This window comes from Sparus aurata, unplaced genomic scaffold, assembly GCF_900880675.1.
Source record: "Sparus aurata unplaced genomic scaffold, fSpaAur1.1, whole genome shotgun sequence".
In the NCBI taxonomy this organism is placed as follows: Eukaryota; Metazoa; Chordata; class Actinopteri; order Spariformes; family Sparidae; genus Sparus; species Sparus aurata.
Window position 1 is genome coordinate 1 of NW_022045203.1, and position 25,448 is coordinate 25,448.

The 25,448-nt window shown below is 39.8% G+C and overlaps 1 protein-coding gene and 1 long non-coding RNA gene across 2 annotated transcripts; both read right to left on the bottom strand.

Moving 5' to 3' along the window:
* Positions 1 to 1,692: 1,692 nt before the first annotated feature.
* Positions 1,693 to 9,620, bottom strand: LOC115578191 (complement C1q-like protein 2). The gene is made up of 5 exons (XM_030411065.1): positions 9,314 to 9,620; positions 2,905 to 2,988; positions 2,527 to 2,589; positions 2,275 to 2,403; positions 1,693 to 2,194 (listed from the first exon to the last, which is right to left on the bottom strand). The coding sequence occupies exons 1-5, from the start codon at positions 9,561 to 9,563 to the stop codon at positions 1,911 to 1,913; spliced, it is 810 nt and encodes a 269-aa protein (XP_030266925.1). The 5' UTR covers positions 9,564 to 9,620; the 3' UTR covers positions 1,693 to 1,910.
* Positions 9,621 to 12,453: 2,833 nt separating this feature from the next.
* On the bottom strand, positions 12,454 to 12,936 carry LOC115578192 (uncharacterized). The gene is made up of 2 exons (XR_003983394.1): positions 12,878 to 12,936; positions 12,454 to 12,797 (listed from the first exon to the last, which is right to left on the bottom strand). It is a non-coding gene; the product is annotated as an uncharacterized LOC115578192 (long non-coding RNA).
* Positions 12,937 to 25,448: the final 12,512 nt, after the last annotated feature.

Consider the following 25,448-nt stretch of genomic DNA (forward strand, 5'->3'; position numbering starts at 1 on the left):
GCATTTATCTTCAGCAGACTTGACTACTGTAATGGTGTCCTTACAGGACTCCCTAAAAACTCCATCAGACAGCTGCAGCTGATTCAGAACGCTGCTGCTCGAGTCCTAACAAGAACCAAAAAAGTAGATCACATCACTCCCAGTTCTTAGATCTTTACACTGGCTTCCTGTCTATCAAAGAATGATTTCAAAGTCCTGTTGTTGGTTTATAAAGCATTGAATGGTTTCGGGCCAAAATACATTTCTGATCTGCTGCCGCGTTATGAACCATCCAGACCTCTGAGATCGTCAGGTACCGGTCTGCTTTCAGTCCCCAGAGTCAGAAGTAAACATGGAGAAGCAGCTTTCAGTTACTATGCGCCACATATTTGGAACAAACTCCCTGAAAATTGCAGGTCTGCTCCAACACTCACCTCTTTTAAATCAAGACTTAAAACATTTCTTTTTGCCACTGCTTTTAACTGAAGTCTTTGAACTGCATTATTACTCTGAGTTTTTTTTTTTTTTTTTTTTTTTTTTTCATAATGCAATTTTTAATGTCTTTTAAATGAAATGTTTGTCTTTTAATGTAATTTGTGTGTGCCTGTAAAGCACTTTGAGTTGCCTTGTGTCTGAATTGTGCTATACAAATAAACTTGCCTTGCCTTGCCTTGCCCACTAACTCTTCCAGCTGAAGGGATGGACCCCACATTCTGAAATAGGGCGCTTTCAGATTGTTTACTTAATTTCTCAGGGAATAATTCATTGGTCTTGATGAAAAGAAATCAGGTGTATTTATGTCACTTCAATCTATGAGTAACTGTTGGGCCAGTAACTCATTTCATGCAAAGTACAAAATAAAGTTCAAGGCACATGGACAGTATAGAGCAGTGAATTTCAAAGTGGAGACCACCAGTGGGCGCTAGGAGGGCCTCAGAAAATTGGAGGGAAAACAAGAAAAAAAAATGGTATATATATATATATATTTAATAACCATATGTCCTGAACCATACAACATGTAAACTGCCATAATCAGGTTCAGCTTGAAGTTCGGCATGACTACATCATATTCGTGCAGACCTGGTGGTTGTTATAAAGCTGCTCTGCTCCTCAAGCTAGCGTGTAGCTAGTCAGCACATAATGGACAGGTTTTTGACAACAAATAGACAGAAGGAGCAGACCAACAGCTCTGCTGTGGAGGACTCTGCGGCAAAAAACCTAAGAATTTATGGCCAACTACAATCTGAAAATATGAGGCAGCGTACATTAAGTATGGCTTTACAGCCATACAGAAAAATGGCCGTGATTGCCTGAAATGCGTCCTCTATGTGGAGACCCTCTCAAACGAGTGTTTAGATGTTGTGACATTGTGCACTTGCATCTATTATGTTGATATGTACCAACAGTTGATTGGAAGTGTTCAGGCCACACACCCTCTCAGGTCTGTTCAAACTCTTTGATGCAGTACAAATCTTTCACCACCAGAGGGCGGTATTACTCTGATATACAGAGAGAGTCAGCTGCAGTAAATCACACAGACTTTGTAGTAACTTCATGTTGTGTTGAAGTAAAAATGGAGGGCCATCTAATTTATTTTAATAAGGAGGCCTGAGATGCAAAAGGTCAGAATGAGACTCATGTAGTGAATCTATAAAACTCATCTCAGGCTTCACAGCCAACAGTCAATGATAACAAACAGAATCCAAACACTTGAATGCAACTTTGATTTATTTTAATGTTGTTTTCATGTGACGACACAAAAGTGAAGTCAGATTGGGAATCACATTATTTGATTCATGCAGTGAATGTACAGAAAGTTGTCCTGGAGGCAGCAGTGCTGAGATATATCAGCATTTCATAAAGATTCACAGTTCAGCCAATAACAACAGGGTTTGTGACAAATCAGTCACACAGCAGCCTGAACAACATCCTCACAGTGTGAAGAGAAGGGAGCCACTGAAGGTGCTGTAATTATCACTGCTGTCATAGATAGAACAGCCTGATGGGAGAACTAGATGAATTTCATCTCCTGCTGTCAGCTCCAACACCAGAGACTTAGTGAAATACTCAGGAACATAATTGTTGTCGTTCCTCTCCCAATTAGCCATAATCCTTTGGTTGTTCTTGTACACATCTACACCTATATTACCAGCATGGTAACCAAACACAGTGAACTGGAGATTGTAGACACCTTTGACTGGTGCTGTGAAGAAACCTACAGAGTGAGAGCAGAAAATGAAAAACAGGAACAACTGATGTATGTAAAATGTCCACATGTGAGCTGCAGTATGTTACCTGTAGATGGATTGTAAGCATTGCCAATGTTGGTGAAGACCTTGCTGTATTTCAGTGTGATGTCTGTGTTGTTTGGTCCAAGAGTTTCTGCATCAGTCAGAGCTGTGTAGAAGGCCACCTTTGGTTTCTCTGATGACACAAAGAAGAACATTTAATGTAAAAATTCAACTTAATCAGACTAAGTAGGCAAAGTGTGTGTGTATGTGTGTGTGTGTGTGTGTGTGTGTGTGTGTGAGTAGATACAACCCTCACCTGCATTTTCTGTCTCCAGCTGGTCAATCCTGGACTCACTGCTGCTCAGTCTGGTCTGCAGGTCTGGAGTTAATGTAATGACAGTGAATCACAGAACAGAGCAGACATCAAAATATCAAACTGTTAACATGCACAACACATTATTTACAGTATCTTGACTCATATCTTCTCTGTCTGTCTGAGTGCTAAAACTATTGTTTCCTTCATGATCAGAACATATACTGACAAAATAAGTAATTTTTCATGCTGTCCAAAACAACAAATGTGATTGTTACACAAATTATTCACACAAATCATTTCTCATCCAACACCTGTGTAGTTAAGATGTTCTTTAGGCAACATAAACTGTTCTTAATTTGAAGGTTGTCAGTGTGATACCTGCATTCTCTTTTTCTAGGTCACTTGTTTTGCTCTCGGAGGACGTCAGTCTGCTTTCCAAAGATACCAGTTCTGTGGCTTGGACTGAAAAACAGAAGAAGATTTTTGTTTGTGAACGTGTAAATTAATTTCTTATGATACAAAAACACAAAACAATGAGCTCTGTTATATTTTTCATTTAATGATGATTTTATCCATGTGGATTTTTGAAGCTTTATTGTTGGAGCTCACAATAAGTTTTTAGTGCACTGACACACTTCAGTCAAACTCTTCAAGGAAAACATGATCAACATCCATATAAACTGTAATCAGTCTGATCATCTGTTGATGTTTCCTACAGCGCCATCATCAGGTCGACACTTTGGCGAATGACTAATTAACTAAATACTTTCAAAATGTTTTTAGCTTTTTTATCAAAGAGACTGGAACTAAAATTGCATTCAATGAAACACATGTAATTCTTAACAAAGTTTGCAATAATATCATAGACAATAACAAACTATGAAAGTTATAAAACCTTCATGTTTGTCAGTCACAGACCTGCATTCTCTTTTTCTAGGTCACTTGTTTTGCTCTCGGTTGCCGTCAGTCTAGTTCCCAAAGATGTCAGTTCTGTGGCTTGGACTGAAAAACATGAGTTTGATTTATTTTTTGTGAATACATTTACAATACAATACAATACAATACATTTCTAACCAAGTTTAAAATACACAAACTATGTTTGATCATTGATTAAATGTAGCATAATTATCTCATCCATACCACGTGGATTGTTACAGCTTTATTCTGGAGCTCATAATAAATTAATTGTTTCACTTCATCACCTGCATTTTCTCTCTCCAGCTGGTCAATCCTGAACCTGCTGATGAGAAGTTCACTCTCACTGCTGCTCAGTCTGGTCTGCAGGTCTGGAGTTAATGTAATGACAGTGAATCACAGAACCGAGCAGACATCAAATTATCAAACTGTTAACATGCACAACACGTTTACAGTACAGACCCTCATCTTATCTCCAGAATGAATACTTAAAAATGTTCACACAGTCCACCACTTTGGATTGTCACGAGTTTATGAACACACTTCATGTTCTCCAAAGGATGGATCCCACCGTGACGCCCTGATGTCTCTTCTCGCGCCACCAGGAGGCGGAAATTTATGTTGTTGTTTTTTTGTTATCTCAATAGCTGTTGGATTGATTACCCTGAACTTTGTTACACACACTCATGTTCCCATCAGGATGAACTGTAATCAACTGTTGATCTCTTAACTTTTCATCTAGTTCCATCATCTGGTAAAAATGTTGTCAAGTCAAAGAGAATTTGGTTTGTGAAGAAATTCCTAAATATTCTCAACACTTTTGAACAACTTGTAACTTTTTGAACTGAAACTTAAATAATGTTCAAAGATGTGCACAGTATCAATCAATCAATCAATCAATCAACTTTATTTATAAAGCACTTTTCATACATGAGTATGTAGCACAAAGTGCTTTACACAGGAAACATTAAACAATAATAAAGAAAGCCCCTCCCTCCCACCCTCCGTACTATATACATGCACACATACGTACACACACATACACACACACACACACACACACACACACACTTACTACAGGAAATAAGGAGACATGGCAAGGCACTGAGGATTGAGGAAACGCCACCTTTGGGGCCGTCCACACTGGGAGGAGTCACAGGCTGTGCCCAGGCCCCCCGACCCTGACAGACAACGACTGGCTGGGCCAAAGGGACCCAGGGACAGCACCCCAGCAGCAGCCCAGACACAGCTCCCAGTGTGGAGGACCCCCCTGAGGAAACTCTGGAGTTAACCCTTAAAAACTAAAACATAAGATAGGATAAAAACCCTGACAAAAGATAATTTAGAAGTGAACAGTTAAAAGGATAAAATGCATAAGATAATAATAAATAAAATAAAATAGTATCGAAGATAAATAATTAAAAAAAAAAAAAAAAAAAAAAAATATTTAAGATGAAAATTGTTTAAAAAAAAAAAAAAAAACAAGATAGGAACAACAACATAAAATACGATAGAACCACATAAGAATGGAATAAGAATTTAAAATATTAGTTAAAAGCCTGATTAAAAAGGTGTGTCTTTAACCTTCCCTTAAAAATATCAACAGTCTCTGCAGACCTGAGGTTCTCCGGCAGGCTGTTCCAGTACACTGTTAACACAGATTGAAATAATATCATAGACAATAACAAACCATGAAAGTTATAAAACCTTCATGTTTGTCAGTCACAGACCTGCATTCTCTTTTTCTAGGTCACTTGTTTTGCTCTCGGTTGCCGTCAGTCTAGTTCTCAAAGATGTCAGTTCTGTGGCTTGGACTGAAAAACATGAGTTTGATTTATTTTTGTGAATTGTTGAATACATTTCTGAACAAGCTTGAAATACACAATATATATATCAGTGATGAAATGGATTGTTACAGCTTTATTCTGGAGCTCACAATAAATTCATCGTTTCACTTCATCACCTGCATTTTCTCTCTCCAGCTGGTCAATCCTGGACTCACTGCTGCTCAGTCTGGTCTGCAGGTCTGGAGTTAATGTAATGACAGTGAATCACAAAACAGAGCAGACATCAAAATATAACTGCATGAACAACAATCATGTAAAGTGACTTGACTCTCATCTTATCTGCTCAACTCATCATACTGAATTTAAAATTACAGCTAGAAATCATTATTCATACAGTTTAACAGTCACATTTTGTTAATTAAAATTGACTCATATTGTTAAAACTTTATAGATATGTGGTTGGAAATGCTCAACTGATCAAGCAGTCTATAAAGTGATTAAAAATAACTCCACCTTTATCAGCTGCAACAGAAGAGTGACGCACATATAAATGCATCAATAATGATTGAATAGTATGATATATATTATATTGACATGTGACATTCTTCATAGTGAGAATTAAAATAACTGTATCATATCATGTTTGTCAGTCACAGACCTGCATTCTCTTTTTCTAGGTCACTTGTTTTACTCTCGATGGTCGTCAGTCAACATTTTAAAAAGCTTTTAAGATACAAAAAAATCAAAACATATAACTGTTGTATTTGTCATTCAATGACATTGAATTATCCAATCTTACTGATGTTTAAAGTTTTTTCTTGAGCTCACAATAAGTACATCAATACACTGACACTCTTCAGTGAACATGATCATCACTGAACAGGAAAAGTAATCAGTCTGTACCTGAATTCTCTCTCTGCAGCAGCTCCATGTGAACATTGAGCTCCACCACCATGTCTCTCAGTGCCCTCAGCTCCGTCCAGATGTCAGGGTAGGTTTGCTTTGTGGTCTGCTCGGTCGATTCCTCAGCTGCATGTTTTGGATCTGTGTTCTGGTTGATCTCAGCCACCTCACCGAGGCCTCCAGCCTCCCCCTGAGCCCCTGATCCACACAGACCGAGCAGCAACAACAGCAAACCAACAACAACCCTCATCGTCTCCACAAAGGTACAGTGGTAGAGTGGGTCTGTCTTATATCGTCTCCAAACTTCAGCTGGCTGAACGAATGGGAAAAACAACAAGTGTTTCTTGTTTGACAGTTTGATTCAAGGCCTCAGATTATTCAATATGTTCTCTGTGCTGGTGAGAAAATACAAGCTGCTACAGGCTGGAGGAACACTTTAACTGTGACACCCTCTCATGTAGTCAAAACTGTGTCAACACTGTGTTCATTAATACACACACATGGACAAACACTCACAGACACACACTGATCCTGATGCTGAGGCCTTCTAGTGTGACTGAGGGTTATCTGATTAAACTCAGTGAGTGAGTTCAACTTTTTCTTCACTCTGTCTCACTTGTATCTCATTATCTCTGATGTATTAGGCTTATACATTAATATAGATACTGTCCTCTGTTTGAACATTGTGATTGTCTTTTACATCCCAATAATGATTTTGTTTTCGTCTCGTACATTATTTAAAGCCCAGAGAAAGATAATATCTGTTCTCTGGAGCCCTCTGGTGGTTCCCTGAATACTTCAACTCAGTTTGGACGATACAAAGATCCTTCAGACTGCTGAACTGTGGTCAGGGGTCTAAGGTCAGGGGTCAGATATTCATACATTCAACTATGAGTGACTCAGGTTGCGAAGGTTTTGTTTATCGATTGCTTTTATACTTTAGTGTTAGTAGTTTGATTATGTTTTGTCTATTTTAGATACATTATTATTTAGAATTCTTGTATTTGTGGTTGTTTTGACATAAACTCTCATAAGTGTTGAACACATTGTGCACTTGCATCACTCAGTCACTAGAACTAACTTCCACTGTGTTTATTTTGATACAGATCTTCAAACAAATACAGTATTTTCACAATGTATGTTGATATGTACCAACAGTTGATTGGAAGTGTTCAGGCCACACACCCTCTCAGGTCTGTTCAAACTCTTTGATGCAGTACAAATCTTTCACCACCAGAGGGCGGTATTACTCTGATATACAGAGAGAGTCAGCTGCAGTAAATCACACAGACTTTGTAGTAACTTCATGTTGTGTTGAAGTAAAAATGGAGGGTCATCTAATTTATTTTAATAAGGAGGCCTGAGATGCAAAAGGTCAGAATGAGACTCATGTAGTGAATCTATAAAACTCATCTCAGGCTTCACAGCCAACAGTCAATGATAACAAACAGAATCCAAACACTTGAATGCAACTTTGATTTATTTGAATGTTGTTTTCATGTGACGACACAAAAGTGAAGTCAGATTGAGAATCACATTATTTGATTCATGCAGTGAATGTACAGAAAGTTGTCCTGGAGGCAGCAGTGCTGAGATATATCAGCATTTTATAAAGATTCACAGTTCAGCCAATAACAACAGGGTTTGGGACAAATCAGTCACACAGCAGCCTGAACAACATCCTCACAGTGTGAAGAGAAGGGAGCCACTGTAGGTGCTGTGGTTATAAATGTCATCATAGATAGAATGGCCTGATGGGAGAACCAGGTGAATTTCATCTCCTGCTTTCAGCTCCAACACCAGAGACTTAGTGAAATACTTTTGAAACATATTGTAATTATTGTCCCAATCACCCATAATCCTTTGGTTGTTCTTGTACACATATACACCTGTACTACCAGCATTGTAACCAAACACAGTGAACTGGAGATTGTAGACACCTTTGACTGGTGCTGTGAAGAAACCTACAGAGTGAGAGCAGAAAATGAAAAACAGGAACAACTGATGTATGTAAAATGTCCACATGTGAGCTGCAGTATGTTACCTGTAGATGGATTGTAAGCATTGCCAATGTTGGTGAAGACCTTGCTGTATTTCAGTGTGATGTCTGTGTTGTATGGTCCAAGATTTCCTGCATCAGTCAGAGCTGTGTAGAAGGCCACCTTTGGTTTCTCTGATGACACAGAAAAGTTTGTTATGTGTTTGGTGTGTGTGTGTGTGTGTGTGTGTGTGCACGCTTGTGCTAGTAGATAAAACCCTCACCTGAATTTTCTCTTTCCAGCTGGTCAATCCTGAACCTGCTGATGAGAAGTTCACTCTCACTGCTGCTCAGTCTGGTCTGCAGGTCTGGAGTTAATGTAATGACAGTGAATCACAGAACAGAGCAGACATCAAAATATCAAACTGTTAACATGCACAACACATTTACAGTAGAGACCCTCATCTTATCTTCAGAATGAATACTTAAAAATGTTCACACAGTCCACCACTTTGGATTGTCATGAATTCATGAACACACTACATGTTCTACAAAGGATGGATCCCACCGTGACGCCCTGACGTCTCTTCTCGCGTCACCAGGAGGCTGTAATTTATGTTTTTTAGAAATTATCTCAGTAGTTTTTGTTTGTCTTTGTTACACACACTCATGTTCCCCTCAGGATGAACTGTAATCATCTGTTGATCTCTTAACTTTTCATCTAGTTCCATCATCTGGTAAAAATGTTGTCAAGTCAAAGAGAGTTTGGTTTGTGAAGAAATTCCTAAATATTCTCAACACATTTGACCAACTTGTTACTTTTTAAGCTGAAACTAAAATAATGTTCAAACATGTGCACAGTACACTGTTAACACAGATTAAAATAATATCATAGACAATAACAAACCATGAAAGTTATAAAACCTTCATGTTTGTCAGTCACAGACCTGCATTCTCTTTTTCTAGGTCACTTGTTTTGCTCTCGGTTGCCGTCAGTCTAGTTCCCAAAGATGTCAGTTCTGTGGCTTGGACTGAAAAAAAGAAAAATACGAGTTTTGTTTGTAAATGGTAAAATTTTATTGATGAACTAATTAGTTTACTGGACAAAAGTTTTATTGTGGAGCTTCCAATCATTACATCATTACACTGACACACTTCAGTGTAACATGATCATCACTGAACAGGAAAAGTAATCAGTCTGTACCTGAATTCTCTCTCTGCAGCAGCTCCACGTGAACATTGAGCTCCACCACCATGTCTCTCAGTGCCCTCAGCTCCGTCCAGATGTCACAGGTGGTTTGCTGTGTGGTCTGCTCGGTCGATTCCTCAGCTGCATGTTTTGGATCTGTGTTCTGGTTGATCTCAGCCACCTCACCGAGGCCTCCAGCCTCCCCCTGAGCCCCTGATCCACACAGACCGAGCAGCAACAACAGCAAACCAACAACAACCCTCATCGTCTCCACAAAGGTACAGTGGTAGAGTGGGTCTGTCTTATATCGTCTCCAAACTTCAGCTGGCTGAACGAATGGGAAAAACAACAAGTATTTCTTGTTTGACAGTTTGATTCAAGGCCTCAGATTATTCAATATGTTCTCTGTGCTGGTGAGAAAATACAAGCTGCTACAGGCTGGAGGAACACTTTAACTGTGACACCCTCTCATGTAGTCACAACTGTGTCAACATTGTGTTTATTAATACACACACATAGACAAACACTCACAGACACACACTGATCCTGATGCTGAGGCCTTCTAGTGTGACTGAGGGTTATCTGATTAAACTCAGTGAGTGAGTTCAACTTTTTCTTCACTCTGTCTCACTTGTATCTCATTATCTCTGATGTATTAGGCTTATACATTAATATAGATACTGTCCTCTGTTTGAACACTGTGATTGTCTTTTACATCCCAATACTGATTTTGTTTTTGTCTCGTACATTATTTAAAGCCCAGAGAAAGTTAATATCTGTTCTCTGGAGCCCTCTGGTGGTTCCCTGAATACTTCAACTCAGTTTGGACGACACAAAGGTTGTGTCCAACTTCAGGGGCAGCATCCTTCAAGGACCCATCCTTCGCTGCCAGCAAAGACAGGGTCCTTCAGAGAGACCTGCAGGCAGCGTCAGCCTGTTGTGAAATTGGACGGTCTACCCTTCGCATCATTTCCTGGTTGCGTCAACAGATGTTCCCGCCCCGACCCGCACCTCACTAGTTCTGGTGAGGTAAGGTCTGCGAAAGTGACAAGAAGAGTAGTTTGAAAAGTTTGACTGTCAGATCTGTTTGAGCTTCAGGAATTCCTGACTTCCTTTTTAATCCTCCTGCTTGTGGAAGAAGAGTAGAAGCGGCTCTGGTTTATCTCCTGCTGAGAGGACCGTGGAGAGGTAAACCTGTTATTGAACCCACAGTGATGTTATCAATATAATCATTATTAGCTAGCTAACAGTTTGGGCTCATTAACATACCGATACATTACGTTAATGCTGACATGTAAACTGCTGATCGCCACATACGGATTTAATTTGGATTTTAGAGGCATTGTATTTAAAATGTTTGGTAGATAGTTTTGTTTGTTGTAATTTATTATTATTATTATTATTATTATAATTAGAGTATGAAATAATAATTCTTGCCTCTTTCTTGAAACATTCTTAGTGACATGGCAGCTGGGATGGAGTCAGAACTGCAGACCCAGTTGATGGAGGATGTGGTGGACAGAGGAGACTGGACCCCCAAACACCCTGAGTACCGACCCAGATGATGTCCCACTGACACCATCCAGCCCAGCAGCACTGCAGGGACTCCTGCTCAGCCTGTTACTGTCCATCATCTGTAACTGTTTTTATATTGTTTTTAATAATAATTGTTTTTATTAATAGTTAATAATAATCTGTAAATAGTTATTTATGCTGTAATTTTGTAAATATCCGTAAATGTTAAGACCTTAATAATGAAAGAAAACATTCAATCCCTTGTTGTCCCTGAAAAGTAGCACTTGATGCCGTTTGCTGTTATAAATTGTACTTAAGCTTTAAATACTGAATGGAATAGACAATGTGTAACAATAGAACAATATTTTATTTCATGAATTATATAAAATGAACAATTATGAACAAATAATTTAAAAATAACTCATACATTTAACTAAATAACAGAAATAATGTAAGGATTGTCCTCTGGAGCAGAGAAGAGCTTCTCCATCCTCTCTGCAGCCTCATGTCCTCCTTCATCCTCCCTCCTCTTCGATGCAAGAGAAAAGGTAAACACAAGATCACATTAACACAGGGATGCAAAGCTAAAAGTGACATCAGGACTGACAAATCGGCTATTCATTATTTATTATTATATATTATAGCCATACTCCCGTCCAGCCGGCGGAATGTTTTGCCCTGTGAACAAATGTTGTTCTGACTTCGGACAGTGATGAAGCTTCTCTGTTTGTTCCCTAAAACACGATGAAATGTGAAACACACAAAAGATTTCTAATACAGCAAAATTATATAATCATAAAGATAATAATCATAAACATAGCTCTTTATTCCAACGTTTAACTAGACTTTACACGGATCACAGCCTGATATAAATCTGTTCATCTTGGTCCATTTATGTACATGAAGTAAAACGAGTCTATAACATCTCCACAGTCACAACACGATATAAGATATGAGTCAACCTCTGAACGTCTAATGGTTGAAAGTAAAAGGCATTACGTTGAGCATTACCAACATATTTTAACTATATATATATAAATATAAATATTTTGAGGTTTTAAGGTCCCTTGAAGTTTAACATATCTGACGTTTGACGCTCATGTGACTAAAGACGGAGTATAAACCCAACACTTACATTTAAATGCGAGATCTGCGCCACTTGAGGTCGCCATTATTTATTTATTTATTTATTCTCTTTAGGCGCGCAATGAATCTTGGGCAATTTGTAGCTGCGAAGGATAGTAGCGGTGTGTCCTCCAGGAACAGGCAAAAGAAGGAGGCATTTGTGGGGAGCATTTGGAGCACACTTTGAATTTGGACAGGCTTCGCGTGGCTCAGTGACGTAATTGCACTTCAAATACACACTCCGAAGGATGCTGCCCCTGCATTTGGACACAGCCAAAGATCCGTCAGACTGCTGAATATTCATACATTCAACTTTGAGTGACTCAGATTTGATTATGTTTTTTCTATATTTCAGATCCATTTTTATTTTTACATTTATAGCATTCACATATGAAAATGAAGGATCATCTACATCATTTTGAATGAACAACGCCTCAAATGAGACTCATGTAGTGAATCAATGAAACCTCTCTCAGGCTTTAAAGCCTACAGTCAGTGAGAACAGACAGAAACACTTCAATGCAAATTTGATTTATTTGAATGTTGACAAATCACTGACAGCAGCCTGAACAACATCCTCACAGTGTGAAGAGAAGGGAGCCACTGAAGGTGCTGTAATTATTAAGGTCATCATAGATAGATTGGCCTGATGGGAGAACCAGGTGAATTTCATCTCCTGCTTTCAGCTCCAACACCAGAGACTTAGTGAAATACTCAGGAATTACATCAGTGTTACTCTCCCAATTAGCCATGATCCTTTGGTTGTTCTTGAACACATATACACCTATAGTACCAGCATCGTAACCCATCACAGTGATCTGGAGATTGTAGACACCTTTGACTGGTGCTGTGAAGAAACCTACAGAGTGAGAGCAGAAAATGAAAAACAGGAACAACTGATGTATGTAAAATGTCCACATGTGAGCTGCAGTATGTTACCTGTAGATGGATTGTAAGCATTGCCAATGTTGGTGAAGACCTTGCTGTATTTCAGTGTGATGTCTGTGTTGTATGGTCCAAGAGTTCTTGCATCAGTCAGAGCTGCGTAGAAGGCCACCTTTGGTTTCTCTGATGACACAAAAAGAATGTCTGTAAATAAGCAATATATGTGTGTATGTGTGTGTGTCCAGTGGTGGACAAAGAAGGCTCTGGAGATCCAGTAGCTTGCTGACTCTGAAGACACCAGAGGTTTCTTTGATGCCACAAGAGCGGTATATTACGGTGGCCGGGAGGTGCAAACCAAAATTACAAAATGTGAAACACTTTTACGAAGCTTGAGACAAATTTACATTTTGGAAAACATTTTTACATATCATAAAACAAAATTACATTACCGAAACAAATTTACATTTCAGGAAACAAATTTACATTTCAGAAAACAAATTTACATTTCAGAAAACACATTTACATTTCAGAAAACAAATTTACATTTCAGAAAACACTTTTACAAAGGCCTAGACAAATTTACAAGTGGTGAAACACCCAAAACAAATTTACAAACTTATAACATCAACCGGAAAGGGAATGTACCAGCTCCGGGGTTGAACCGGAATTATACAACAAGTAGTTCCGACCAAGCAATCTGATTGGTCAACAAGACATTTAGACCGTGCTCAAATCAGCATGACAGCACGCCTGACTCATTACTCAAAATATTACTCCGCCAAGTCCGTGGCAATAGAGTATCCATCTCCATGGCAACATAGTAACTGTCAGAGCTGGAGCAAAAAAAAAAAAGTAAGGCTTGAAATTCAAACTTTCTGCCGTAAAATATGCAGAGAGGAAAAGTCGAGAGAAGCAGCCGACCCCAAGAGAGTGAGAGATTGGCGATAAAAAAACCCAAAAAACTGAGCTGTCCGAGGAGGACAGCAGCAGGGCCAGGCTGCCTGCTGGAGGGAGGAAGAAGGCTAGTGAGGAGCCTGAGATAAACATGCGGGAATGAGTTATCAGCAAACAGGCACGCCACGAGAGAGTGTCCCGCAAAATGTTCAGGGCGATGGAGAAACAAATGTACGCCACTGTGAGTGACAGCACAGATGAGGAATTATCTGCTAGTACTGGTCAGCTGAATCGTTTCCTCCGCCGCAACAACTTCAGTTGCAGAAGACAACTATTGCCTGGTGAAGTTTGTGACATTTTCATCCCAGATTTTTGAGAGGAAAGAATTAAATGCCCGTCCCAAATTGCCCCCTGGTCCCAAATAAACGCTCTGTGTGTTAAGCGATTGAAACAAATAAATGCCCCGACTATTATTTATTTTCCCTTCAGTGTGAGAGACACTATTGTGGCCGCGGTGAAAACGTTAATAATATAATATAATATAAAAGAAAAAAAAAATCAACATCTTTGTTATAACTTGGGCGATAAAAATAAGCCTTTTCTGTTTATCTGTGCAGTATTGATTTAGTTCAGGAAATTCCGAGATCGCGATAAAACATGAACGTCAGCTCAGAGTTCACTCTTCTGGGACTAGAAAATCCTTTCAGTTGCTAGGTCGTTACTAAGGGTTGGATTATTTGATGGAGTGGTAAACTACGTTCCATTACACATATGAGTCAACTGACGTGACTGATTTTGTTTCAGTTATTAGTCAGACCCCATGTGTTTCCATACTTTTTTACTTACTTTTTTTTTTTTTGCTCCAGCTCTGACAGTTACTATGTTGCCATGGAGATGGATACTCTATTGCCACGGACTTGGCGGAGTAATATTTTGAGTAATGAGTCAGGCGTGCTGTCATGCTGATTTGAGCACGGTCTAAATGTCTTGTTGACCTATCAGATTGCTTGGTCGGAACTACTTGTTGTATAATTCCGGTTCAACCCCGGAGTTGGTACATTCCCTTTCCGGTTGATGTTATAAGTTTGTAAAAGCACACTGAATGGAGCCGGGTTATATCACAGAGAGGCTTACTCCTCTACTCCTGATGTGAACACCGTTCCGGTTCCGGTGTTTGTAAAAGTGTTTTGTATCATGTTAATTTGTTTTCTGAAATGTAAATTTGTTTTCTGAAATGTAAATTTTCTTTCTGAAATGTAAATTTGTTTCGGTAATGTAATTTTGTTTTACGATATGTAAAAGTCTTTTCCAAAATGTAAATTTGTCTCAAGCTTTGTAAAAGTGTTTCACATTTTGTAATTTTGGTTTGCACCTCCCGGCCACCATAGTATATGGCCCCAGCTACCGTTGCCTAACCCTACCTTGCTCTAAAGATGGGCTCATGCTGCTGAAAGATAAGGAAACAATAGCAAACAGGTGGAAAGAGCATTACGAGGCTCTTCTGAACAGGGACACCACTCCTGACATGGAGGCCCTCAAAAACTCCCTCAACAGCCTATAAATGAGAGCTTGGGGGAACCACCCAGCCTGGACGACATGCAGGATGCTATTAGGAAGATGAAGAGCAACAAGGCTGCCGGTCTGGACGGCATTCCAGCAGAAGTACTAAAGGAAGGTGACCCTGATCTCCTTAAACACATCCAACCCTGCTTTACAAAATATGGGAACAAGAGAAAATCCCTGCACAACTAAAGGATGCCCTGGTTGTCTCCATCTTTAAGAAAGGAGACAAGGCAGACTGCGGGAACTACCGTGGCATTTCTCTCCTGTCCACCACAGGGAAAGCTCCGGCTCGGGTTTTGGCCAACAGACTCACCCCTCTGTCAGAAAGCATCCTTCCAGTGTCTCAGAGTGGTTTTTGCCCAAACAGAGGCACTACTGATATGATATTCATTGCTCGTCAAGAAAAAATGTCGGGAACAAAATCTACCACTATACATGGCCTTCATAGAATTCAGCAAAGTCTTTGACTCAGTGAACCATCAGGCCCTCTGGCTGGTTCTGGCAAAGATTGGCTGCCCAGAAAAATACATACGGGTACTGAGACTGCTGCATGACAACATGTCAGCTACAGTCCTCAGTGGCAGTGGGGATGAAACAGAACCCTTCAGGCTTGACACAGGAGTCAAACAAGGATGTGTCATTGCTCCAACACTGTTCTCCATCTTCATTGCTGCGATCCTGCATTTCACAGGCAAACATCTGCCCCAGGGAGTCAAGATTATGAGCAGAACAGACAGGCAACTCTTTAACATCAATTGATTCAGGGCAAAAGGTTGAACCACTACCATATCCATCATGGAGCTGCAGTATGTGGACAACAACACCTAGTAGCCCTCTCAGAAGGGGACCTACAGTGCATTTTGGTTGCCTTCACGAAAGCATACAAACAGCTTGGTCTAGCCATTTTTTGATTTCAGTGTTTCTGGCTGAAAACCACCACCACCACCATGCGTGGTGACGCTTATGTTCTACAACTCATGCAAAATGGCAAAAAATAGTTGGTTTTTTTGGTCTCGGTCTCGGTCTTGAGCTGAACAAGTCTTGGTCTTGACTTGGTCTGTCTTGGTCTTGGTCTTGTCTTGGTCTTGATACTCCTGGTCTTGGTAGTGTCTTGATCTCTGTTTAGGCGGCCTTGACTACAAGTCTACCAAACATCTCAATTGACAACATCAAATTAGAAAATGTGGATCACTTCCAATATCTGGGCAGCCTCCTATCATCAAAAGCCAACATTGACGATGAAATACACCACCGCCTCAGCTGTGCCAGTGGGGCATTTTCAAGGTTAAGGAAAAGGGTTTTCGAGAACCGCGACCTTCTGGCAAAGGTAAGGTAATGTAACTTTATTTGTACAAGAGGGTAGATTTGGTTGCAGTTAAAAAGTAATTGGCTGCTTACACACATACCCAGACAGCATTTACAACATCAACAGAGACAGTGACATAACAGTAAAAACAATGCTCTGGACATGGAAACCTGGAAAAAAAGTATACAAAGGTATCAATATCAGAGGACAAAAATAAAAACAGAATAAAAGCCATCACGGCAGATAAAACAAACTAAATCGGAATAAATAGATAAATAAATAAATTAAGAAGGCTGTACAGTCCATAAGTTAATTTATGTTCTGATTACTATTTAATGTTTTGACCGCAGACGGAAAAAAACTGCCTCCGTATCTTTTTGTTTTACAGGCAGGCATTTTGTACCTTTGGCCTGATGGGAGAGGCTGAAATTCACCATTCAGTGGGTGGGATCCATCCTCTAAGATAGACCCAGCTAGTCTCTGCAGTTGTCTAGTATATAGGGATTCTGGGTTCAGCTGTGGCTCTCCAATCAGCCGACTAGCCCACCTTACAATTTGGTTCAGGGAGTTCTTATTTTTTTGGGATAGGTTGCTGAACCAGGACACCATGCTGAAGGATATAACCGATTCAATGAAGCAGTGGTAGAACATGGTTAGCATTTTACTGTCAATTTGAAAAGAGGACAATTTCCTCAGACAATGTAAATGCTGGGTCCCCTTCTTGTACACAGCTTCACAGCTTATCTTGCAGTTTAGCTTATTATCAATGATGGTCCCAAGGTATTTATAGTTATCTACACACTCCACTGTCTGACCCTTAATGCTGGTAAGTTCTGTAGCCCTGGGGGTTCTCCTAAGATCAATGTGCATATCTTTTGTTTTGGGGATATTCAACTGTAGAAAAGACCTATCGTACCAGTCTACAAAATCCTGGGTAACTGGACTATGACCTGTTTCATTCCCTTGTAGCAGGCTTACAATGACAAAATCATCTGCATACTTTAAAATAAATCTATCTTCCCTGTTGCTGCGGCACATGTTTGTATAAAGGATGAACAGGAGAGGGGACAAAACACAGCCCTGAGGGGAGCCAGTTGAGGAACAGATCTGGTCAGACAGTACTCCATTGACTCGCACTCTTTGTGTCCTGTTGGTTAAAAAGTCTAAAACCCAGCCAACGAGATTTGTACTCGAATCAAATTGTTCTAAAAGTTGTTCTGTTAAGATGTGGGGTTGAATTGTGTTGAAAGCAGAAGAGAAATCTATAAATAAAAGCTGAGCATGTCTTCCTATCAATTCCAGGTGTTTAAAAAGCATGTTCATCAGAGTGACTGTGGCATCCTCAACACCTCAGTGTGGCCTATAAGCAAACTGCAATGGGTCAATATCAGACTCTGTCTTCTTTAAGATTTCATTTCTCGCTAGTTTTGCAAAAGTTTTCATGACAATAGATGTCAGTGCAATAAGCCTAAAGTCATTCAGTATTTTGGTGCAGCTTGTCTTGGGAACTACTGCATCCTTCCAACATTTTGGGACATGTTGATTTTGTAAGGACTTGTTAAAAATGTAACGAAAATTTGGACAAAGTTCTCTAGAACACAACTTAAGCAGTCTACCACATATATTGTCAGGTCCATAGCTTTCATTTGAATTTATAGAGGAGAAAACCTTTTCAATATTTTCCTCTTTAATTATGAAATGGTTCTGTTCAGTTAATTTATGACTGAGCTCCTGTGTTTCTCTGCTGAAATCATAAGTGTCAAATCAGGAAAAGAAATGGTTATGGCAAAGACCAAAATCCTGGTCTACAAAGCCATAATGCTACCCACTCTACTGTATGGATCAGAGGCCTGGACCACATACAGTAGGCACTTAAAGGTGCTAGAGGCACATCACCAGAGATGCCTCCGGAAAATCCTCAGGATCAGATGGGAGGATAGGCACACCAACACCAGCGTCCTGGAGAAGGCTGGCATCCCCATCATCACTGCTACTATCGCTCAACACCAGCTCAGATGGACCGGTCACGTTATCTGTATGCCTGACTTTCGCCTTCCAAAACAAGTCCTCTACTCCCAGATTGCTGAAGGAAAACTTTCCCCAGGAGGCCAAAAAAAGAGGTATAAGGACAACATCAAAACAAACATCAAAAAGTTCCACATAGACCTTAAGACATGGGAGGACATGACAAAAAATAGGGTGACATGGAGAAACCTTGTCCATGAGGACTGTATGTGTAATGAAGAGCTCCACCCCGCTGCAGAACACAAACGCAGACTCAGAAAGGAGAGAGCATCCACCAAACAGGCCCAGCCCAAACCCACCACCACTTTCACCTGCCCACACTGCACAAGAATAATCGGGTCCAGGATCGCTCTCCATGCTCATCTGGAGACCCACAAGGACCAAGAAGGAGGACAGTCATACTCGACTACGAGTGACCGCCGATGATGATGATGGTGTGTGTGTGTGCGTGCGTGTGTGTGTGCGTGTGCGTGTGGATGAGCAGAAACAACCCTCACCTGCATTTTCTGTCTCCAGCTGGTCAATCCTGGACTCACTGCTGTTCAGTCTGGTCTGCAGGTCTGGAGTTAATGTAATGACAGTGAATCACAGAACAGAGCAGACATCAAAATATCAAACTGTTAACATGCACAACACATTATTTACAGTATCTTGAATCATATCTTCTCTGTCCATCTGAACCAGTGCTAAAACTATTGTTTCGTTCATGATCAGAACATATACTGACAATATACGTAATTCTCCATGCTGTCTAAAACAACAAATGTGACTGTTACAGAAATTATTCACAAAAATCATTTCTCATCCAACACCTGTGCAGTTAAGGTGTTCTTTAGGCAACATAAACTGTTCTTAATTTGAGGTGAAGGTTGTCAGTGTGGTACCTGCATTCTCTTTTTCCAGGTCCCTTGTTTTGCTCTCGGAGGACGTCAGTCTGCTTTCCAAAGATACCAGTTCTGTGGCTTGGACTGAAAAACAAGTTTGATTTTTGTTTGTGAATGCATAAATTCATTAATTACTAAAAATCAAAAGCAAACATCAATGAGCTCTGTTATAGTTTTCATTCAGTGACACTTTCATTCATGTTGGTTTTTGAAGCTTTATTGTTGGAGCTCACAATACGTTTTTAGTACACTGACACACTTCAGTGGAACATGATCATCACTGAAAAGGAAAAGTAATCAGTCTGTACCTGAATTCTCTCTCTGCATTAGCTCCACATGAACCTTTTGCTCCACCACCATGTCTCTCAGTGCCCTCAGCTCCGTCCAGATGTCAGAGGTGGTTTGCTTTGTGGTCTGCTCGGTCGATTCCTCAGCTGCATGTTTTGGATCTGTGTTCTGGTTGATCTCAGCCACCTCACCGAGGCCTCCAGCCTCCCCCTGAGCCCCTGATCCACACAGACCGAGCAGCAACAACAGCAAACCAACAACAACCCTCATCGTCTCCACAAAGGTACAGTGGTAGAGTGGGTCTGTCTTATATCGTCTCCAAACTTCAGCTGGCTGAACGAATGGGAAAAACAACAACAGTCCTATTCAAACAATCGATGGCACAAGGTCTAAAGTCCATGGCACAAGTGTGTTAAAGGCAGCTACACAAGAAAGAGTTTCAGGTTGTGTTGAAGCGTGAGACATAAAAATGTTTAAACAGTCTTCAACAGTTAAGACAATGTAATGAGGAGATAGTATGTGGTCAGTGCAGATTATTACAGTATGGGTACAGAATGCTGATAACATCAACATCCAATAAACAACTGTTGTTTTACTGCACATGTTGTAGGCTGTTTCGTAGCCTCACTGCAGGCTGCTCTACATGTTGGGTTAAATGTTTGTCAGAATTTCAAACCAGAATCAGAAGCAACTGCAGGTGATGAAGAGCAAAGTGTTCATTCTCATTGTAAGAGCCAGCATGTATCATGCATGAAGTGCAACAGCTGAACTCTGTCGATCATTAATCAATGTTCTGTTTTCATTTACTTGTCCAAACTGTAAAATAAACACAGTTCAGATTCATATAGTCCAGTTGTTTGGAATAAGACAGCAACCCTCCAGATAAAACCTGATCTCCATCAGAGCTGTCTCAAAGTTTTATTTAAGAAGCTGAAAGTTTGATTCTGTTTCCTCTAGAGAGTTTCCTCTGTCCTGTCACGTTTATAACTACAGTTTTTCCTTTTGCTCCTTATATGTGCCATGATATTTGCCGCTATGAAGTTACTGTGTGCATGGAAATGTCTAAAATAATTGAAAGCAGCCTCTCTGATCATTAAAGCAGGGTGTACATGTGGTGCCAACCCGCCTATGTAGGTTCATGTTAATATCTGAATGATGCACCTTAAAAAAAGCTGGAAAAATACTGCACCATTGACTTATACACAGATTAGGCGACATGTTGTGATGAATCATGGTTGTTTACTTGGACCGTAATGAAAAGATTGTTATCCATGATGAAGGTTAGAACTGGATTCAGTACCTCGGCCCTCCTGTTGACCTGGACCTCAGTTTTTAAAGCTGATATAAATAAGTGGATTTCTCAGTGAAGGTCTCAGATGATTCGATGAAATCTCTGTGCTGGTGAGAAAACGAAAGTTGGGTTGTAGAACATTTAAACTGTACTGTGTCAACACTGTGTTTATTAATACACACACATAGACAAACACTCACAGACACACACTGATCCTGATGCTGAGGCCTTCTAGTGTGACTGAGGGTTATCTGATTAAACTCAGTGAGTGAGTTCAACTTTTTCTTCACTCTGTCTCACTTGTATCTCATTATCTCTGATGTATTAGGTTTATAAATTGATATAGATACTGTCCTCTGTTTGAACATTGTGATTGTCTTTAACATCCCAATAATGATTTTGTGTTTGTCTCGTACATTATTTAAAGCCCAGAGAAAGTTAATATCTGTTCTCTGGAGCCCTCTGGTGGTTCCCTGAATACTTCAACTCAGTTTGGACGATACAAAGATCCTTCAGACTGCTGAACTGTGGTCAGGGGTCAAAGGTCAGGGGTCAGATATTCATGCATTCAACTTTGAGTGACTCAGGGTTTTGATTTTCGATTGCTAATTCTACTTTACTTTTAGTAGTTTTATTTTGTTTTGCCTACTTTGGACATTATTATTTACAATTCTTGTATTTGTGGTTGTTTTTACATAAACACTCATAAGTGTTGAACACATTGTGCACTTGCATCACTCAGTCACTAGAACCAACTTCCACTGTGTTTTATTTTGATGCAGATCTTCAACCAAATACAGTATTTTCACAATGTATGTTGATATGTACCAACAGTTGATTGGAAGTGTTCAGGCCACACACCCTCTCAGGTCTGTTCAAACTCTTTGATGCAGTACAAATCTTTCACCACCAGAGGGCGGTATTACTCTGATATACAGAGAGAGTCAGCTGCAGTAAATCACACAGACTTTGTAGTAACTTCATGTTGTGTTGAAGTAAAAATGGAGGGTCATCTAATTTATTTTAATAAGGAGGCCTGAGATGCAAAAGGTCAGAATGACACTCATGTAGTGAATCTATAAAACTCATCTCAGGCTTCACAGCCAACAGTCAATGATAACAAACAGAATCCAAACACTTGAATGCAACTTTGATTTATTTGAAATTGTTTTCATGTGATGACACAAAAGTGAAGTCAGATTGAGAATCACATTATTTGATTCATGCAGTGAATGTACAGAAAGTTATCCTGGAGGCAGCAGTGCTGAGATATATCAGCATTTTATAAAGATTCACAGTTCAGCCAATAACAACAGGGTTTGTGACAAATCAGTCACACAGCAGCCTGAACAACATCCTCACAGTGTGAAGAGAAGGGAGCCACTGAAGGTGGTGTGATTACTACTGTCATCATAGATAGAACAGCCTGATGGGAGAACCAGGTGAATTTCATCACCTGCTGTCAGCTCCAACACCAGAGAGTTAGTGAAATACTGATGAACCCAGTCTTCGTTGTTCTTCTCCACATTATACATAATCCTTTGGTCGTTCTTGTACACTTGTACACCTGTATAACCAGCATACAGTGTTGGGAAGATTACTTTGGAAATGTAGTTGGTTACAATTACAAGTTACCCTGTTGAAAATGTAATAGTAGTGTAACTATTTCAATTACTTTCTCAAAGTAATGTAACTAATTACATTTGATTACATTATGATTACTTTTCTTAATTTTGAATGAAATCTCTCAACTGCTAACCATTTTCACATTTTAAGACCTATAGTGTGATTAACCTTTCAGTTCAAAGGTTTAACCATATATTATGAGTCTGACCTTAGGCCTGTACTGAAGGAGGCTCACTTCCTCACTAAATGGAGCGACAACGGGCTGATTTCAGCCAAGAGGAGCAGGTTGTTTTAATGGAGAGAGTATGAGCGATACAAAAAGCCTGATCACAGCCTGAAGCAACAGTGTTGCTGCAAATATGACAAGAGGAGGCTGATTTTAATTTCTGACAGCTCTACATTGAGCTGCTTTTAAATATGAAGCTTTAGAGCAACAACAACTGTTGTTTTAAACTGTGTTAAATATTGTTTTCATATATTTCACTGATCGCAATTATAAAATGCCAGTGTGTGTTTTATTGAAAGCGAGGCTGGTGTGTGTATGAAAATAGGTTACAGTGGGTTTTTTAGGTGCTGTAGCTACAAGCAAATCTCATGTTGTCTCTGTACAAAGACCTTTTTAAATGTGAGAAAACAGAGTAGACCTACTCAAGATTTGCGTTTGGGCAACACATAACAGGCGAAACAATTAATTTATTCATGGCCACATTAAGTTAAATTATCTGTCCTGCTGCGAGCGCACAACTTCTTTCAGTGGTGACTGACTGTATATAAAAGTAAATCGGCTATAGCCTAATAAATGACCTCCTGACGCGAGTCGGATCAACAGCTGAGCAGCGTATCCCCTCAGCTGAACATCTGTAGAGACGCTCAGAGAGAAAGTAAACAGCAGCGGATCAGCGCGATCTCTCCCTCCGTACAAATGTTCTGATCCAGCTCCACTGGACTTTCAAAGTAAAGGTGACGCCAGCTGTAAATGAGTTAAATAGTGAAACAGCGGCGCTTTTATAACCGATTTTATGATTAAACTCTGAACAGAACCTGGTCGGGACCAGGTTATGAGGTAAGCATAAGTTACCATGGTGATCTAGCCGGGTTAAAAGCGAGCCACCTTTGTAATACAGGGAAGCCTGGCTTCTGTCTGTATGAAGTGTTTTTTGTATTTCCAGCCCAGGAACATCTTGTGCGCCGCCGACACTGTTGCTGCTGAGTCTGACTGCCGCCGTACGGTTTGTCGGTTGAGTCGAATGGCACATGACCAGAGAGAGCCAATCACAAGCGTCAGTTTTGGAAGGAGGATGTTGATATGAAAAAAACTAAAAACAAACATGAATCTAGGGGGGCGAAAAACTATTTGATAAATCCGAGCTTTTGCGGCGATTTTTCAAATGTAACTTAAGTTGTAATCATTGAAATTTCCAAAAGCAACTGTAATTTAATTACATATTTTCTCCCAGTAATGTAACGGATTACAATTACGTAAATTTTGTAATTAAATTACGTAACGTCGTTACATGTAATTCGTTACTCCCCAACACTGCCAGCATAGTAACCAAACCCAGTGAACTGGAGATTGTAGACACCTTTGACTGGTGCTGTGAAGAAACCTACAGAGTGAGAGCAGAAAATGAAAAACAGGAACAACTGATGTATGTAAAATGTCCACATGTGAGCTGCAGTATGTTACCTCTAGATGGATTGTAAGCATTGCCAATGTTGGCGAAGACCTTGCTGTGTAGAAGGCCACCTTTGGTTTCTCTGATGACAGAAAGAAGAACACTTGTATCATTGAACTTAACCTGGACTAAATGTGTGTGTTTGTGTGGATGAGTACACACGACCCTCACCTGCATTTTCTCTCTCCAGCTGGTCAATCCTGGACTTGCTGATGAGAAGTTCACTCTCACTGCTGCTCAGTCTGGTCTGCAGGTCTGGAGTTATTGTAATGACAGTGAATCACAGAACAGAGCAGACATCAAAATATAACTGCATGTACAACAATCATGTAAAGTGACTCTCGTCTTATTCATTTTTCACACAGTTAAACAGTGTAATTTTGTTATGCTAATTGATTCAAATGGATTTAATACAATCAAGGTGAAATTTCAACAAATACAATTAATTACAAGTAATCAAAAAATCAATGAATTGATTAAATTGAATCGACTTAATGAAAAAAAAATACATTTACTTAATTGACTCAAATAATCTCAATTAAATTAAGTGATCTCAAATCTATTATGTAGTAATGATGATATTGATTAAATGTAAATAACATTAAATCATGCAAATTTATAATAATCTAAACATTAAATAAAAGATAAAACTCGAAATAATGACTTTCCGACACACTCCAAAGGACAAATTCTTGACCTAATCTGCTGCTCTGGTGTAACTCCTCTAAACTGTTTTGCCTCAGATTTGCCCATCTCAAACCTCAAGCTAATATCCTTTAGTGTCATGCTAAGATTATCCAGGACTAACATGCCTCGCTCGATCACATTTCGAAACATCAAAGATATTGACTTGTCAGCCCTCTCAAATTGAATTGAGGACTTTCCCAGCAGAGACGACTTATCTACCACAGATGAACTGGTATCCTACTACAATCTTGGACTTCATCGACTGCTAAAAACTCTTGCACCTCTGAAAACAAGTCCGTTCCCTTTGCCCACTCTGCTCCTTGGTTTACACCAGCACTATGTCAGCTCAAAACTAAAGGCCGTCACCTGGAACGCCTTTATGTCA